Genomic DNA, 19,165 nt, shown 5'->3' with positions numbered 1-19,165 from the left:
CCCCAACCTGCACAGTCCTCTCGGGTAACCTGAGAGCTATCTAAGGATGAGACACATCAGAGCCTCTCACTCAGACTCTAGACATCTATAACCTATCTTAACATTGCAGGAGCTTACAGGTTAGAAAACGATAGCAGTTTTGCCAAGCTGAGGCCCTCTGGGGTACAGGGACAAAAGAAGAGGGATAGCTTTCTCCTTACCTAATTCCAGTGGAAGGGCTTATCCTGAAGGAAAAGTGCCTTCTAATGGATAAGATCTAAAAACACTACCCTACAACCTCAACTCCTTCTCAATGAACTGACATAATTTTGTAAGAATGATAACCTAACAATGAAATATGCTTGACCCCAGGAGGTTCAAGTCCACTGTAAAAGGCCCACGGAAGGATATGTCAGAGTGGTGGACCAAGACAATGCATATTTTCCAAGGCCCTGATTAAGTCGGCATTGGTATAATCAGGAGAGATGAAATTTGAGCCAGTCTTGGATCCACTTCTTAAAGGAAAAGAGGTAAATAGATGCTTCTGACTCAAGAGAGATTTGGGTTTAGATGTAGTTTTGATTTAATGATCCTTTATCTCAGATAAAATGAGACAATTCATGAAGACCATTTAGAACAGTGTCTGGAACATTAACTTTTATTACTAAAATTACTAATTTTTTGGCCATTCTTAAACATCTTTTCTTCTACCACAGCTCTTTCTGCTGGGTCTAGCATGTAGCTGATTCACTCAATAAATGTTGTGAGTAAGCAAATGCCAAGTTTCTGACATACACAATCATGGAGCCAGCTATACACACTCCCTCCACTGAGAACAGGCCACGAAGTTTGGGTGGCCAAGGAAAGTCGGTTAAATAGTGGAGAGGGTTAGCAGATTCCTAAAAATTGGGACCAGTTTAGCAGCAGTTCCATCTGCAGGGAGAAAAAGTAGATGTTCTCTCAAATCTTTTTCACATCTACGGAGATTATACTCTGATTAGTCCTTTGGCACAGAGTAATTTGCTATTTCACTTGAGATCATTCCTAAAGAACTAATACAGGGATAAAGCAAATGCAAACCAGTAAAGATGCAACCAAATGTGATTGTCGTCAGTCCTGAAGACTTAACACTTACTAAGGCACAAAGCATCAGCTAGGGGCTCCAGCAGGGACTCCCATTCGAGGGCATGCTACAGGAAGCAAAGAGGATCAACCCAAGTGGTACTGAAAAGGACAGGACAGGAAGGGCTCTTGTTTTCCCAGAGCCTTAGGCCACCCTCCCACCCCCCACCCCCCCAAGCTGGGGGTCACATGTAGCTGAGTTTGAAATCAAGAAAAATATGAGGCTTAGAAAGTATTGTGCATTATATTTCTTCAATCTCTGGCAGGCAAGGAGCCCAAAGTCATTCTGGCAGGATGCTGAGAGGGTTGCCTGGCCTCAGCAATCACACAATCTTCACAGTCTTAAGCATATCTGACAGGACATACGTGTCATCCCATGCCTTCCCAGGCTTCCTCAGAGTCCACTCTAAGGCCTGGGCCATTTTCAGGAGCTCTGGTGTGGCAAGCTTCTGCTCAGAGTGCAGCTGACAGAACAGGATCTCATTGACTTCACCCTCAATTCGCCGGACATACAGGAGGGGGAATACTACCTTGAGCCCAGCTAGAACTGAGTCCTTCAGCCCCATGTCTCGGCACACAAGGTTGAGGATAAAGACACCTGTAGGGTGAGAAGAAGAGCGTCAGAATAGCTGCAGATCAGGGGACATGTCAGAGACAAAGGTTCAGCTCTAAAATACCAATTCCTGCCCCAAGAAGGTTGGTGGACTAAGAAATGCACTGACAGAGGCAGTGTGTTTGGAGAAAATGCATAGTAAACTTATAGGGGCAAAGAGAGAAAAACATTGGGAATATGTGAAACTGTGAGAAAACTTCAGCCTTACTCTTCGCTCCTCTGGCTGCTAACATAAACATTACCATTTTTGATGCTTCAGTTTCCCAAAGAATTGCTTCAAAAAAGAATGAATTAATACCTGAAGAATTTACCAACTCCACAGGATTACATGTTGTTCAAGTATCAGGGAGTATCGATGAGAATCAAAGTTACCTTGATTTTTGACAATTAAGGACAGCAAACAATCAACTGTTCCCTACAGTACATTATACCTAATTGATCACTGGAAGACTGTGAACATGGAGATTAAGAGCTCCAGTTTTCAAGTGACACAGAGCTGGGATGGAGCCCCAGCTGTGTAGCCTTGAGTTACCTTGGCAAGTCTCTTAACCTCAGTTTCCTCATCTGAAATTGGGCCTTCTATGAAGATGAAGTAACATACTGCCTAGTACAGTGCATGTGGGAAGCATTCAAATGGTAGCTAGTATCACCATGTATATGTGTGGATGGCTACATATGCATAACCTCCAGCAATTCAAATCCTAGGTATATATTCAAAGGACCTGCAAACATGTTTCACCAAAAGGCCATGTACTAGAATGTTAATGGCAGCACCATTTACAACAGCTCAAAACAGAAACAACCCAAACACCAACAGTAGAATGGCTTAATGATTTGTGGTACAGTCACACAATGAAAATGAACGGTATAAGACATGACACTTCGGGTGAATCTCACAAACATGTTGGGTTGAAAGAAACCAAACACATAAGGCGTACAGTCTGGGGAAGCGGATGTGGCTCAAATGACTGAGCTGACGCCTACCACATGGGAGGTCCTGGGTTTGGTTCCCGATGCCTCCTGGAGAGGATGAGCAGGACAGCGAGCTGGCATGACAGGCAGATACGGTGAGATGACACAACAAGATGACGCAACGAGGAGACACAAAAAGGAAATACAATGAGAGACACAACGAAGTTGGGAGCTGAGGTGGCTCCTACATGGGGGGTCCCAGGTTCGGTTTCTGGTGTCTCCCAAAGAGAAGATGAGCAGACACAGAGAGCAGACAGTGAGCACAAACAACAAGGGGTAGGGGGTAAATAAATAAATAAATCTTAAAAAAAAAAAAAGTACAATCTATATGATTCCATTCACATGAAGGAAAAAAACAGGCAATACTAACTAGCTGTGCTGAAAGAAGTTAGGATAGGAGGAGAGAAACACAAGTAGTGGGAGGGAGTAAGAGGTAGACTTACGGGGTGCTAGAAATATTATGTTTGGGTGTATTCAAGTTGGGAGAATTCATCAAGTAACACATTTATGTGTATTTTTCACTAAAAAGATACATTATTTAAAAGGACACTTTCCTCCTCCCCTTCCAACCTTTTCTTCTCCATACCTTCAAGACTCAAGATGCTCTTGACATTCTGCAGGAAAGCTTGGTCCACAAATGCTGGGGGGGGACAGCTCATCCCCAGTGTTGGGTCCTTACTGTCCACATCAAACATTATGACATCGTAGAGAGGTCGTCCTAGCAAAGAGATACAAACAAGTTGTTGTCTTTGCTGCATAAAATAATGCCATTTACATTCTCAGACTAATCTCCTCTGTGACTCAGGATAGGGAGAGTGCAGCTGAGTCAGAAGAATGAAATGGAGGATGAGCCTTGTCTGAAAGGGCAACGTCACAATTCAGGGAAGTCACTGTTGTCAGGATTCTGCTGTACATGCCCCCTAAGTAAAGACAGGGCCATCTCCTCTTCTTCTTGCACATTTAAAAGCACCTGCCAAAGGCACATGCAGTAATGGGATCTGCAGCAAGACTATTACTTGGTTAAGACTGCATCTGTATCAGTGGTTTTCAACCCTGGTGATTCACTTTGGTAGCTTGTAAACCAGGGTCCCACTTCTGACCAACTGGGTCAGAAACTCTAGAGGACGGGGAAGGGGAGGAACAGAGGGGCAGATGTAGAGAGATGGGAAGCTGCTGGGATTTTTTTCTAAGCTCCCCAGAGAAATGCTGTCAGCACAGAGAAGCACTGATCTATACAAAGCAGCTGCCTAGGCCTTTGAGGGCTGACCCAGTTAATGGTAACTTCAATTTAAAGGAACTCTTAAAACTCAGCATATGTTGCCTCTTAGAAGAAAATGTTCAGAAAATCAAGTTAGTGTTATCTATTCTAGTTATTCTAACAATAGCTGGCTCAAGAACGGTGTGATTTTGCTTGATGGGTGAGAAAGAACTGATGAGCTGGATTTGCTCCTTCCTATAATGTTAAACAGTTTTAAAAAAGAGGTAGACCTGGCATGCCACAGATTTGTTTTTATCAAGTTATTGGGCTGTGCTAATGCTTATTCAATAAGTAGTATTTACATAGGACTGATTTTGGTTTCAACATGTTGGCTCATCAAAGTCCAAGGAAAAGGATGGCTCACAGTAGCAGCTTCAGCACTTCAATAACCTGGAAGGTTGTGGGGGTTACAGATGATAGCCAGAGCCATTCAAAACTAGTTTATAGATATTAGCAACAGCAGCGGCTATCGTGTACTGAGGCCCTACCACAGGCCTCAGTTGGTTCATCTTGGGCTGAGGCACTCAAACTGACCCTAGTCTCAGAGAGGAAACCTAAGAAAATCTGATATAGCTCAAAGCTCAGTTTGCAATTAAAATTAAGGTAGTGTTTTTCCACCCCAGCAACAAAACACTCAATGCAGGTATCTTGGTTTGCCACACTGTTACTAGAAGATATTCTTATCCAGTGAAAACTAGAATATGTTATGCAAGGAGCAGAACAAGGGAAGGTGGCCCAAGCCACCCACAGTTGTGACAAACAAAGATGTCCCCAGACATTACAAAATATCTCCTGGGAAGCAAGACTGCCCCCATTTGAGAACCAATGATATACATGAATACCATTTTGCTCTATTTCTGGCCTCTACTCTGTGGTTGAAGGATTTACAACAACACTTACCAACACACATCCCACCTTTTCCTCCCCTTCCCCTCACCCAGTGACAAACTTTAAGTTTCTTAGAGGGACTTAAAAGGGACAGAAGAGAAACCCACTGGTCCATTAGCACATAAGGGCAGGAATGGTGTGTTTCACTTATAGCTCTACCCTAACATTTAGCTCAGTGCTGAGCATCTATGTAGCCCTCTATGTTATTTATTGGATAAATATATCAACAAATGAATGAACAAATGAACAGGTGAAAGACTGGGATAATGTCAATGACACCCTCTTAGAGATGAATTCTACAGGCCCTTGCAGGCCTGATAACCTCGAATCAATCTCTCAAGACCCCTCCAAATTCTCCAACAATAGTACCTTCTCCTTGTCTCGCCAGGCTGTTGACATAGTCCAGGCCGTCTGCAATATGGACCTTCATCCGGTTACTCTGGGAGAAGCCGAACCACCGGGTGGCCACTTCCAACATGGAGGGGTCAATCTCCACAGCATCAATGCAGGACTTTGGGAAATGATCATGAACAAAGAGGGGGAGGCTGCCCCCACCCAGGCCTACCACCAACAATGCCAGTGGGTTCTCTGTGATAAAAGAAGAGAGCATCGCTTTGGAATCTGCTCGGCCCCAGAGAGGAAAAAAGAAGGATCAGACTGTTGGCTCTATGCAGGGGATACAAGATTTAGATACATGGCCTCCCCATTTCATCCCAGAAATGTAGGAATCAATTTGACAGCTGAAAACGCAACCCTGACTTCATAATGACTAGGTCCAAAAGATGAACCAGTGTGTTACTATTATGGTCCCTCACAGATCCAAAGCACTCAACTGACATTATATCAAGAATCCCCACATAAGGACTATTAGACTCCTCCTGGAAATGGAAAGGATAATGGCCAAGACATTTTGCTCATAATCACAAGGCAGTGTAGATACAATGCCTACTGCCCAACTCCTGGCTCAAAAAAGGGCAACAACCACCCTCTCAAACACCCCAACCAACCAAGGGCAATCCATCCAAATTCCACAAATTACAGGAGAACAAAGATCCAAATCCCTAACTAAACAAAGAGAAACTACAGCAGCACTCAGAGGGACTGAAAGAAGATAAGAACAAGAAAGATTCACCAAAAGGAGAGAGACCCTAAGGATTAAATCTAAAACCTGACTGAAATTCCAGGAACGTCAACAATAAGACAGGCCCATGGGAAGCGGACTTGGCCCAGTGGTTAGGGCATCCGTCTACCACATGGGAGGTCCGCGGTTCAAACCCCGGGCCTCCTTGATCTGTGTGGAGCTGGCCCATGCGCAGTGCTGATGCGCGCAAGGAGTGCCCTGCCACGCAGGGGTGTCCCCCGCGTAGAGGAGCCCCACGTGCAAGGAGTGCGCCCCATAAGGAGAGCCGCCCAGCGCGAAAGAAAGTGCAGCCTGCCCAGGAATGGTGCCGCACACACAGAGAGCTGACACAACAGGATTAAAGATGATGCAACAAAAAGAAACACAGATTCCTGTGCCGCTGACAACAGAAGCGGACAAAGAACACACAGCAAATAGACACAGAGAACAGACAACTGGGGGGAGGGGAGAGAAATAAAATAAATCTTAAAAACAACACCAACAATAACAACAAGACAGGCCCAAAGTACAGGGTGTGTAAATAAGGCACACCCAAGGACTCTGGGTAAGGACAGACAGAAACAAGCACAGACAGAAACATGAATATTTTTGCTACTGTGATCAGGTCCAAAGCTGGTATTAGTGACAAGGCTATGACTGCACTAACTATAGAATTTTATATTGTAGAAATATAAAATAGAAATTTTAGATAGAATTGTATTTCAATGCACAAATAATGTGTTATTTAAAAGTCAGAAATTCTCCTGAAGCGCAAAGGCACTGGAGACATGATTTGAAAAAAAAGCACCTGGTTACGCAAATGTATGTAAAAACACATCACGCAAAACAACTTAACATCTGTGTACTTTACATACCTCACTGAACATATTTTATACCTCAATTTAAAAAAGAAATGAAAAGAAGAAAAACATTAAGACTAATACAAATGTAGCCATTTCAGGGTTACAGTTGAGTTTGAAGCACAAGTTACTTGAAACTTCATCAACTTGGAAAAGGGTTGGGAGGTGAATGTAAGTGTACCTGCCGGTCTGTAATCACTGTTCTCCAGATGGAAAGCAGCTGACCCTGATAGCTTCCTCCTGTAATTGTTCATGTGCCCTACTGGGGAAGGCAGAGGTGCACCCTCACCTAGGAGCAGCTCCGGGTTTCTCAGCAGAGCAAGGCCAGCAATCATGGCTTTGTGGTGTTCACAGCACAGGTAACTCTTATCGATGGACTGCCATGGGGCTGCACTGAGGTCCTCAGGAGAACCAGCAGGCTGTTGCTTCTTCCTCTCCTTTTTCCGTTTCTTCTGGGCTAAATGAGAAATAAAGTGAAGTCCTATGCTTGGTACACTGCACCTTGGAAAGCAAGGGGTACCTGAAGTGTGCTGGAGTTGACTTGAACCAACTCAAGAGAGCCCACCGTTAAATATTCAGGAGTTCTGCAAACTAGTTGACATCATATTGGTAGCTTGAGACCAGCTGTCATGGGAATATATCATGGAAATCAGCAAATGCTACAAATCAGGACTTTTTTTGGTTTCTCCCCCAAAGGGATGTTCATTATACATTTAACAGTCATTCACTGGGTGTCAGCAATCCGATGAAGGAAGTGACAAAGGCATGGCCTAGAACCTGGGAAAACTCAACTAAGGAGCCCCACTCTGAGAAATGAAAGGCTACTATCAGGAAACGAGTTTACTCAAAATACTTAGAAATTTACTAATTACCTCCTCTGTGCTGATTACTGTATTAGGATGTAATTCTTTTTGTTCTTATAATGACCTTATTATTACAATTATTGGCAGATGGAAAAACCAAGAATCTGAAGAGTTAATAGGCCCAGCATCAGTAGACAGTATAGTCAAGAGTAGAACCACCCTACGAGCAAGGACATACAAGTGTCCACGGAAAGAGAGCATCTTACAAAAGGCTCCTTTACTTTCCTTCTACCACTCCCCCAATTGCTCAAGGATTCATTCTGAACAGCTGGTTCTGATTTCAAAGGGACCAGCTAAAATCCACACAGCAGCACTAGGTACTGACGTGCAGGGATGGGGGCACCTTCTGGAGCTATTACATTATTAATATGCTTTCTAGCTTGCTTGCCAACACTCCCATGAGGGAGACCATTCCCACAGGGAGAAGGCGATACTGAGAAGGTAAGGAACTGGGCAGTGGTGAAAAAACCTGAAACCCAAATTGGAGGGCAAGATGCTCTTTTAAGCAATTTTACTAAGATTTTAGTGAGATGAAACTGAACCAACCCACCATTAAGAGTGACCGAATATGACAGTGGGAACTCAATAAACACAGGTGTGCTTGGCCAGGGGAAACCCTTAAGGAAAAAAAACATTCTGCTGAGAGGAATGTGATCCTGGTACTGGCACAAATCTGTGACCTCAAGAGTTTCTGAATTTGCTCTCTTCATCTCCTCCCAGATGGCCTTACTAGGATGGTAGCACAGGCAGGCCAAGGCAACCACTGGAATCAGGACACCTAATTTCAGATTCCTTCACTGAATCTCCATGTCTTAAGGGAGGAGTTTTCATTCTTTACACTATACATTTGATTTGTGAAGTGATTACAATGAGCATGTAAAGCCTTTATAACATAAAAAATACACAGAGAGAAACAGGAAAACAAACTGCTGATTTCCCCATAAATGGAAGTTTTTGAGCAGTATCTAGGAAACCACCTACAAGAGATCCTAGAGGAGACTGTCTAGAGCTACACTGCCCAATAACAGTGGTCACTAGCCACCTATGGCCATTAAAAGGAAATGTAACAGAATTTAAATAAAATAAAAAACTCAGTTCCTTGGCCACACAAGCTATACTTCAAATGCTCAGTAGCCACAGGTGGCTGGTGGCTACCATTTTAGAGGGTACAGATATTGAACACTTCCTTCATAGCAGAAAGCTCAACTGGACAGCATTAGACTAGACGACCTCTAAGGTACTCTGCATTCTAAAACCCCCGAAGTAGGTGACAGCTGCACTAGGGAGGAGAAGAGGGCTCACCTGTACCCCCCCAGGTTTCTGGTTCACCTCACAAAGCCCTGCTGAAATAATAAACAGAAATATATGGTGCAACATGTAAATGTATCACATTTATTTGGTAAACACCACGCTTGTTCTTCATCCTTTAAGAGTCTTCATGGAAGAACAGAACATATACCTATGCTCTGCCGATCACCACCCAAACCCTAAAAGGACAACCCAGAGCCCTGTGCCTCTGGTCACAGGTACCCAGGTCTGTGCTAGATCTCAGCCAAGCTCCCAGGTCTTTCTGAGTCCACAGCATGTTCCACTTGGGTCCCACCACTGAGCCTATGCGGCCTCACCTCTTTGAGATCCATCCCTCAGCAACCTCGCTTCCGACTGTACCACACTCCTGTTGCTGAGGAAGATCAGCCGCCGAAAGTAGCGCTTGTCATCCCCCTGCACGTCCTCAATGACGTAGTCACCGCTCAAGGGGCTGTGATCTTGGTGCTGGATGGTCCGGACCCCGATGTCTCCACCCACAGACAGAAAGGGCACCTGAAGGTAAGCCGGAGACGTGATGTGGAAATGAGACGGGGGCTGGACACTGGCTCAATCAAGAAAGGCAGAGCAATTATAATACCTTCCCTTTGTGTGTGTGTTGGGGAGGGAGCTCCAAACAAGGATTCTGGGCAGCAGGAACTCCACAGATTTGCTATTCTAGTAGAGCCTCTGACTAGACCTCGAAAGGTTTAAATCATCTTTTGAAAACCAAACCAAACATATCAAGTTCTCCCAAACCACTAATGAAATGCAGTTAGTTCTCCCCAAGAAAAATATAAGAGTTTCTCATCAGTGATTCCTAAAAGGATTCTCAATAATCCAGGACAATGAAAGCTAGAAAGCTAGAGGTAACCCTCAGGAAGGAGCTGAAATGGCAAGAAAAGGAATCTAGACAGAGATAAAAAGAAACAAAATCCAGAGGAGAAGACAACCCACTCCCAATCTGGAGACATTTCTCTCTTCCCCCAGCGACCCTCATTGTATTCCCCCATGTTTTCAAACCTCAAGAGAAAAAAATGAAAAAATGCAACCCACCCAACTTGTCTAGTTTTCCCCCCAATCTTTACATCTCTTTCTTTTTAAAGACTTACAAGAGGGAAGCAGATTTGGCTCAACAGACAGAGCATCCACCTACCACATGGGAGGTCCAGGGTTCAAACCCAGGGCCTCCTGACCCACATGGTGAGCTGGCCCACGTACAGTGCTAATGCATGCAAGGAACGCCATGCCACGCAGGGGTGTCCCCTACATAGGGTAGCACCATGCACAAGTAGTGCACCCCGTAAGGAGAGCCACCCCATGTGAAAAAAGTACAGCCTGCCCAGGAGTGGTGCCGCACACACAGAGAGCTGATGCAGCAAGATGATGCAACAAAGAGAGACACAGATTCCCCATGCCATTGACAAGAATACAAGCGGACACAGAAGAGCACACAGGGAATGGAGACAGAGAGCAGACAATTGAGGGAGGGGGCAGGGGAAGGGAAGAGAAATAAATAAAAAAGAATATTTAACAATCAGCAGTGACTCCTGACTTTGCAGAGACATAGGCACTGGTGAGCGAAAATCACAAATGAACCTCCCACAGGACCTGGATGCCTCTGGATTAAGTTTCCCAACCCCAAAGCCTATTCAAGAAGCATCAAGCACATACTCAGCTGTAAGTACAAGTCAATTTAGTGAGGAAAACCACAGGATGGCAACCAGGGAACCCGGGGTCTTTTTTTGCGATCTGCTACCATAATACCAAGCTTCCATCATTTTAGCAAAAACCCTTCAGTTTCTCTTCCAGTAAAACATCAGATCAGTGATGATAATATTCTGAAAACCATGCTGAGCTGTGTTTTGGCCCCGTCCCAATTCCATTCTACCCTCAAGTAATGATGGTTATGAGAGGAGACTGGCCAAGGAAATCCTGTTCAAAAGCGGGGAAGAAGAAATACAGGTCTGGGCAATTCATGGTCTGAAGGGCTGGGGCCTGCCAAACATACAGCATTTCCTTTGTGCTATCCCTGTGGAGTCTGCGAGGCCCCACAGACACAGAAGCTACCGTGTTTCTTCATAAGGGTAACTGTTCCGTCTTCCTCTACTTGCCTGGGGCAAGGGAAGGTGTTTTTCTGCCCTCTTAGCTCTATACTGCTGACATACCCTCCAGGAACAGATTGGGGTCACAGGTTAATCCTTGCTCTTTCCAAAGTGCCTCAGCCTGTCGGGATAATAGGACTTCTCCAAAGAGGTGTGAAAGCTGCTGCCAAAGCTGTTTTACCTGCTGCTGGGCGGGCATCCCTGCTGGGGCCAGCTCCATGACTCTGGCGGACAGCTCAGCCTGGATGCTCTCCATGCCTTTGTACTGCTGACCTCGGTGAAGAGCCACTGTGACCAGCCTTCTGAAGCCTGCGCTGGCCGCCAGCTGCTTCCGGCCCTCCTCCATGCCAAAGAGCCACTCGGTCTCCCGGCCCTGGGGGACTGGAGAAAGGGACCTGGTGACAGCAAGTCCGAGGAAGAGTTCAAGCCCACAACCAACATGCCCCTCATAGCAGAGAGGGAGCCCTTGCCCAGGACCAGCATCCCTTCAAGTTGTGAGCCCCTGTGGGGCTATCGACTCCCCAGTGAGCCATACCCACGGCCAAGCAGCCTGTCACACCTGAGGCAGGACCTTGGGGTGGGTAAGAAGCGTAAACGAGTATGGAAAGGGAGGGAGGCAGGAACCTGGGTACCTGATGCAATAAAAACAGTACTGACACTTACTATGTGCCAGGCATTATTAAAAGCAGTTTACAAATATAAACTAACCGAACCCTCACACTAACACAAGGTACAGGTATTATTATTATTCCTATTTTACAAATGAGGAAGTTGAAACACAAAGTTATACTATTTGCCCCATGTTCACACTGTAATCCCAGTGACAAAGCTGGGGTTCAAACCCAGGTAGTCTGGCTGCAGAGTCTTTGCTCGTATCCATTGCACTATTTGTTCCCCCAGGTGGACAGCTGAGATTCCAAGGAATCTCTCTGGGAAAAATGGTTCACCTATCAGGAAACAAACTGCCAGCATGACCATACCAACACTTGCATTTGTCTAGAGTTTTCTACGTTTGAAAGCATACTATTTCTCTTGATCCTCAGATAAATCTGGTATCATTTACCCCTTTTAATAACAATGGCTAACAACATTTATGAAGTACTTATCACGTGCCAGGCACCATTCTATGAGCCTTTACACCTTTCACAACAACCACACAAGATAGTTATTATCACTGTTCCCATTTCATAGATGAGAAAACTGAGGCACAGAAAGCAAAAGTGATTTGTCCAACATCACCCCACCAAGAAATGACTGAGCCAGGAGCAGAGCCCAAGTAGTCTGATTCCAGAGTTCACTTTTTAAGCTACTACTCTGTACTGACTCTAAATTCAGAAGAGAAGCACAGCAGCTTCCCCAGGTCCTGCAGCTCTGAGGTTACAGAGCTGGGACTAGAACCCATGTCCTAGGTCCACTTGTTTGGTGTTGCTTCTATCACTCCATGCTACAAAGTGACAGAGCTCTATGCAATGTGTGATCTGCCTAAATTTATCTCTAGTATTTCTCTCTTCTTCCTACCAACCCCATTCTCGTACTTTATCAAGCCTCTGAAATGGAAGATGGGAAGGAGTAAACCTTGGTCTAAGCAGCTCTCACTCTCTGGAAGTACCACCCCTTGCAAGATAAAAAGAGCCAAGACAAACCCATCCACCAAAGCCCCAGCCCCAGCCCCTGTAAGCCAGCCCCTCCAGCCAAGAGAGGGAGCAATCCCAACTCACTGATGAAAATGGCAAAATGACTGTCCCTCGATGGTTTCACGGTGGGGCTGTCCACCACGTGGAGGGTGTAGCGTGGCTCCCCCGTGTCCCCATCGCACAAGTCCAGAGACACACTCCCCAGCCCGGCCTTGCGGCCCAGCTGACTGCACAGCCAGGCATACTGCTGCCGCTCCCGCACCGCCTCGGCCAGCTGCTTGGCACTCTCCAGCCGCACAGGCTTGCCCTGCTCCTGAGCACACAGCTCAAAGATCTGAAGAGCAGAGCCAGCGACTGGCCTGAACTTGGTCATGATGAAGGCAAAGACTGGCAGGGGGAACCGAGGCTCTGCTTCCAACACCTGGCCCTGGTTGTTGGCCACCTGGTGCACCCTCACCATCCACCCCTCCCGAGAGAAGTGACCCACTGCTTTCTTCAGGACGTGTGCCTGAGCCAGGGAGATGCAGAGGTAGCGACCGCCCACCTGCAGGACACGGCCAACCTCAGCCAGCACCCTGTCCACCTGCTGCAGGGTCTTCTCCTCCTCATCTGTCAAAACAGCATCCAGGGTGCCCTTGTCCAACACCACCTGGAATGAGGCATCGGGAAACGCCATCTGTGTCATGTCCATCTTCAAGAAACTCATCTGGGGCCGTCGACTGGCATTGCGTTCCTTCATTTGCTTGATGACAACATCACTGATGTCAATATTCACTATATCTTGATAGCCTACATCATATAACTGCTCACTCAACTCTGAGTTGCCACATCCAATCACCAGTACCTAGGGAGGAAAATACAACATGAGAAGGAGGGGATCAGGTCAAGACAAAGTTATATACTTAAGATACATCAAGAAATCAAGTCATGCCTTGGCTTTTGCACCTTTTCAGAACGCAGAGATGCCATTCTAAGGAAAGAACAATGAAACAGAGTTGATTTTAGGGCTCCATCTTTAAACACCACTGGTTAGAGGAACTCATTAGTAAACTTACATACAGTTACAACAACATAGGTTATGTGACAATAGACTTTGTGCTGCAAAAATGAACAAATCACGGGTGTTTATTTCTGACATAAGCCTTTATTACTAAAGAATGGAAAGGAAGTCTGTGACGGTTTGAAGCTGGATGGACCCAAGAAAATTATGCTTGTAAAGTTAATCCATTTCTGTGGGTGAAAATCAATTGTAGGTGGGACCTTCTGATGAGGTTACCTCATTTAGGGCATGGCCCAGGTTGGGTCTTAATCCTCTTACTGGAGTCCTTTATCAACGAGATGAAAACAGAGAAACAGCCAGGGTAACAGGAAGCTGAACAAAAAGAAGTCCCAAGAAGGGAGAGGCCAGCAGATGCTGCCATGTGCCTTGCCATGTGACAGGAATCCAGGATCGCCCCAGACGGTCTTCGGGAAGAAAGCATTACCTGATGATTCCTTGATCTGGACATTTTTCTCAGCCCCAGAACTGTAAGCCTGTAAGCTAGTAAACTCCCATCATAAAAAGCCAACCCATTTCATGATATCTACATTTCAAACTAAAACAAAAATCACAAGATCCAAATACAATAGTTATAGTTGAAATCTCCTGTTTCACTATTGAAAGCCTATGCCTGGCACAATTCTGTTTCCTCAATCACTCATGCCTTTGATTCCTCAGGCAATAAACTACATTGTGTAAGGATTCAAATGTCATTCCTTTCAGAGATTCCACCTTATGAAATCAGCTATTTTCTGAAGCCAAACTTAAAACACAGATTGTTGCCTCCTCCTCTGTGGGACACTCTTCCCTCAGCAATTTCCCACTCATCCTTCAAAATTCAGCCCAGCTGTCACCATCTCTGTAAAAGCAAGGCACAATTGTAACTGACAGTTAAGAATTAAATAATTACTGGTATTCTACTATAGACTTATTGTGATTCTAGCAATGGAAGAACTTTTATCATTGATGTGAAGGCAGTGGCAACTGGAGGTTCTGAGGGCAAGGAGAAGGAAAAAAAAGTGTAATGCGAGGGGCATTTTCGGGACTTGGGAATTGTCCTGAATGACACTGCAACAATAGATACAGGCCATTATATACCATGCCATAACTTACAGAATTGTGTGGGAGTGTAAATTACAATGTAAACTATAATCCATGCTTAGTGGCAATGGTCCAAAATGTGTTCATCAATTGCAGTGAATGTACTACACTAATGAAGGATGTTGTTAATGTGGGGAAGGGTGGGAGGTATAAGGAGTGGGGCATATGGGAATCCCTTATATTTTTTTATGTAACATTTTAGGTAATCTAAGCAGCTTTTAAAATTAATTTAATACATTTAAAAAACACACACATATAGGACTGTACAATACAAACAGGGAATCCTAATGTAAACTATGGACTATACTTAATAGTATAATTATAATAATATTCTTTCATCAGTTGTAATAGTTACCATACTAATGCAATAGACTTAGTATGATTTTTATTTTGACGTAGCATGTTCTGATTGCAGTGGATAACTGTCTGAAAAAGGCTGGTAAGGATGGCAGAGAAGGTTTTATGACATCGTGGGAAAATAAATTTCTAAATGTTTGCAGAAAATTACTGTTTGAACAAATGTTGAACCATGTTAGGTTATCAGGTATTGAAATGATGAGAAAGTTGTAAAAATACAATTTTGAATAACCCTAAAATTTAATTTAAAGACATGCCAATGTTGAGTGTCATAAAACTATCAGCCTCAAGTGACTGAGCTCTACCACAAGAGGTCTGGGTTCAATTCCTGATGCCTCTTAAGAGAACGAGCAAGACAGCGAGCTGACTCAACAAGATGATGTACCAAGAGACCCATAGAGAAAAACCTAATGAGAGACAAAACAAAGTGGAGGTGGCTCAAGCGATTGGCACCTGCATCAACAAAACTGTCACTATTTTCTGAGAAAGGGTCTGTGGAACAAAAAAGGTTAAGAACCCCAGCTCTAGACTTAACGTCGGGTTGTGTAAGCTTATTGTGATGGTAATTCTAGATTGAGCTCACCCTTGTTATGCTTACTATTGGGAAGGTGTATTAGTTAGCCAAAGGGGTGGTGATATAAAATACCAGAAATTGGTTGGTTTTGTTTTTTTAATTTATTTATTTATTTCTCTCCCCGCCCCCCCCACCCCGGTTGTCTGTTCTCTGTGTCTATTTGCTGCGTCTTCCTTTGTCCGCTCCTGTTGTCGTCAGTGGCACAGGAATCTGTGTTTCTTTTCGTTGCATCATCTTGTTGTGTCAGCTCTCCGTGTGTGCAGCGCCATTCCTGGGCAGGCTGCACTTTCTTTCACGCTGGGCGGCTCTCCTTACGGGGCGCACTCCTTGCGTGTGGGGCTCCCCTACGCTGGGGATACCCGTGTGGCACAGCACTCCTTGCGCGCATCAGCACTGTGCATGGGCCAGCTCCACACGGGTCAAGGCCTGGAGTTTGAACCGCGGACCTCCCATATGGGAGATGGGTGCCCTAACCACTGGGCCAAGTCCACCGCCAGGTTGGTTTTTATAAAGGGTATTTATTTGGGGTAGGAGCTCACCAATACCAGGCCATAAGCATATGTTACTTCCCTCACCAAAGTCTATTTTCATGTGTTGGAGCAAGATGGCTGACATCTGTGAGGGTTCAGGCTTCCTGGGTTCCTTCCTTCCTGGGGCTTCCTTTTCCTCTGTGTGCTTACTTCCTGGGGCTCCAGCTTAAGGCTTCAGCATCAAACTCCAACATCAAAATTCCAACATCAAAAACCCTCAACTCTGTCCTTTGTCATGCCTTTTATCTGCGAGTCCCCACCCACCAAGGGGCAGGTACTCAACGCCCTACTGCCGCAAGAGGTTTACTTGGTTAAGTAATCAAGTAAACCTCTGAATCCAATATAATCTCATATGCCCAGAGAAAAAGATCAGTTTACAAACATAGTCCAGTATTTCTTTTTGGAATTCATCAATAATATCAAACTGCTACAGAAGGTAACCACTGCATCCTCCTCTGCTTACTATGAATATGGAAAACTTTGTGACTGACCTTTACTCTCTACTTTCCTATCTTCTCTCTGAAAATGATTTTAACTTTGTAACTCCCCCTGGTTTGGGGCCCACCCCTAGCTTGTTCAATCCCTTAATGTTTATTAATGAAGAAACTTATGTTCAGCTCCATCTCAATTATTCATTAGCACCTTGATGTTATAAAATATTAGAATTTCTGCAAATTAGGGAGGAGGTTTTGGGGCTATGTAAAATGACTGACCTGCTTTGCTTGTGCAATAAAAAAAACCTTTTTCTCTCTTTGAAACCCCAGTGTTTCAGGAATTGTCTTTAAAGACACATCAGGAGAAATGAACCCACTTTTGCTCAGTATCACAATGAGAAGGCATAAGCTTTAGAACCAAAGTGTAAGTTCAAATCCCCATGTAACTACTTACTGCATGAGCGGTCGCTGGCAAAAAACAAACAAACGAACAAAATAAACCATGGTTCTCAAAGGCTCAGTTTCCTCATCTGTAAAACTCATATTCCCTCACTCACCTCAGATTATGAGAATCCAATAATCAAACATGTGCGCATGCTCACACACAGCACAAGGCTTGGCACACAAAGCTTCTTCCACAGGTGTTCAGGTTTCTACCGTCCTTCCTTCTTTACCTCCTGTTGAACCCCACCTCTACCAAATCTATTATTATTGTACTTCTCACGTTATTTTTGTACTTTTCCATATCTAATAACTGTCTCTACTTCTGGAATATATGCAGGGTTTACATGTTAGTTCTCTTGTAGCCTAAGGTCTCAGCACAGTGCTTTGGTACTCAGACTGGACTTTTCAAGCACTCACTCTACCAGTGGGGTTATTGTCTGAAGGATGCGCTAGGGGGTAAGGGGAGTGTCTATTATCTGAAAACCTTTGGGACACTATTTTAGCCAGAACAATGCACTGGAGTCCCGAAAATAAGGGCCCAATTAAGACCCCTTCGCCTGTCAGTGTCTATCAAGTGCAGTACTACTGTTACTAGTTCCCACCTTTCTGAGCACACACACGGGGCTACCGGGCCACTCTCCTTACCTTTTCTCTGGGCTTGATGTATTTGTGTAGCACCCCACACAGTTCCAGGTAGGTGCCGTACCATTCGAAAGATTTCTTTCCTCGTTGCTGGAAAAACTTCTCCCAATAGTCAACGGAACCAAATTCCTTGGCGCTTTTAGGTAAAAGATTCATGTTTCCACTGTCCAAGTTGCGTGTTCAGGACACGCTTACTTTCTCAGAGATACCATCGGAAAGGTTTATCCACACACAGGCTTCCGGACACTGCAGTGGGAATTCTCTGCACTGATAACCACCCACATTGATTCGTCCCCCACGCAAAGGCCAAAAGGAGGAGACTTACACGCCAAACGAAAGCGCGCGAGACCCTGAAGCTAAACCCACTCACCCTCCTCCCCGCGCGCAGTCCCCGCCCCACGTGGTGAACCCCTCACTTTTTTCAAAGCTCGGTTTTAGAACCCAGCAAGCATATCCGGGTTCGAAGCTTTGCGATTGGTCGGCCGCCCAGACCATCCCAACATCCCATTGGGCATAGATTTTTATTCCTGGCACCTCATTGGTTGCGACGCATTCGCCTCACGCTTTGCAGCTTTGTCGCAGGCTCTGAGCGTTTTATTGACGTAGGCGGGGCGGGGCCGCCGGGTCAGTCTTGGGGCGGAAGAGCCAGGCCACATTGAGCCGTCCTACCGCTACATTGAAAAAGTTTTCTCGAGTTTGGGGTTTTTCAGTCGCTGCAGAGAGCGCGCCCACTTTAGGGGCTCTGATTCTTTTGGTCTCGGAGACGGCCTCGTCGCTGATTTTAGAATTTTGGCCATGGATCCTACAAGAGCTGAATTCGGCCAGCGGAGGGAGCCAAAACGAGAAACATGACGATTAGAAGAAAGTAAGACGGAATGAGTGGAGCCAATCCGCTGTAAAAGAAAACTGCACAACTTAACCGTATTGTCGTTTGCACTCTGCAATCACACATGCCTTATTTTAGCCACTTTGCTTGTATAATTCAAGTTTAATTTGGAGGAAAATAACACAGGTGGAAATTTTCTGCACCAAAATAATAGGATTTTACTCTCAATAGTGTGATAATATGAGGTGTCTCCTCACCTCCACTCTCCTTCTCCCCTCGGTATGCAAAATTTAAGACTTTCATTTTGATAATCTGCCTCCTTATGTCATTCTGATATCTCTAAGTAGTTGCTGCTGCTTGTTTTATATTTACTGAATTTCCCTTACTTTCAGATGCTCATCTTATGCCAACAACTTGAGGTTTCTGTGAAGGGCGCAATTTTTGTTTTTTAAAGATTGAAATATGAGCATCATTGGGCCTTTCAGAGCATGATAAATAA

General features: G+C 44.9%; 1 protein-coding gene across 1 annotated transcript; it reads right to left on the bottom strand.

Moving 5' to 3' along the window:
• Window positions 1-609: 609 nt before the first annotated feature.
• On the bottom strand, window positions 610-18,296 carry METTL13 (methyltransferase 13, eEF1A N-terminus and K55). The gene is made up of 8 exons (XM_058310133.2): window positions 17,844-18,296; window positions 12,804-13,563; window positions 11,267-11,466; window positions 9,301-9,496; window positions 7,102-7,269; window positions 5,202-5,420; window positions 3,273-3,404; window positions 610-1,699 (listed from the first exon to the last, which is right to left on the bottom strand). The coding sequence occupies exons 1-8, from the start codon at window positions 17,994-17,996 to the stop codon at window positions 1,425-1,427; spliced, it is 2,103 nt and encodes a 700-aa protein (XP_058166116.1). The 5' UTR covers window positions 17,997-18,296; the 3' UTR covers window positions 610-1,424.
• Between the last annotated feature and the right edge of the window lie 869 nt (window positions 18,297-19,165).

This window comes from Dasypus novemcinctus, chromosome 13 (assembly GCF_030445035.2).
Source record: "Dasypus novemcinctus isolate mDasNov1 chromosome 13, mDasNov1.1.hap2, whole genome shotgun sequence".
In the NCBI taxonomy this organism is placed as follows: domain Eukaryota; kingdom Metazoa; phylum Chordata; class Mammalia; order Cingulata; family Dasypodidae; genus Dasypus; species Dasypus novemcinctus.
Note: the sequence above shows the minus strand (reverse complement) of the source record. Positions and strands in the feature narration are given on the sequence as shown.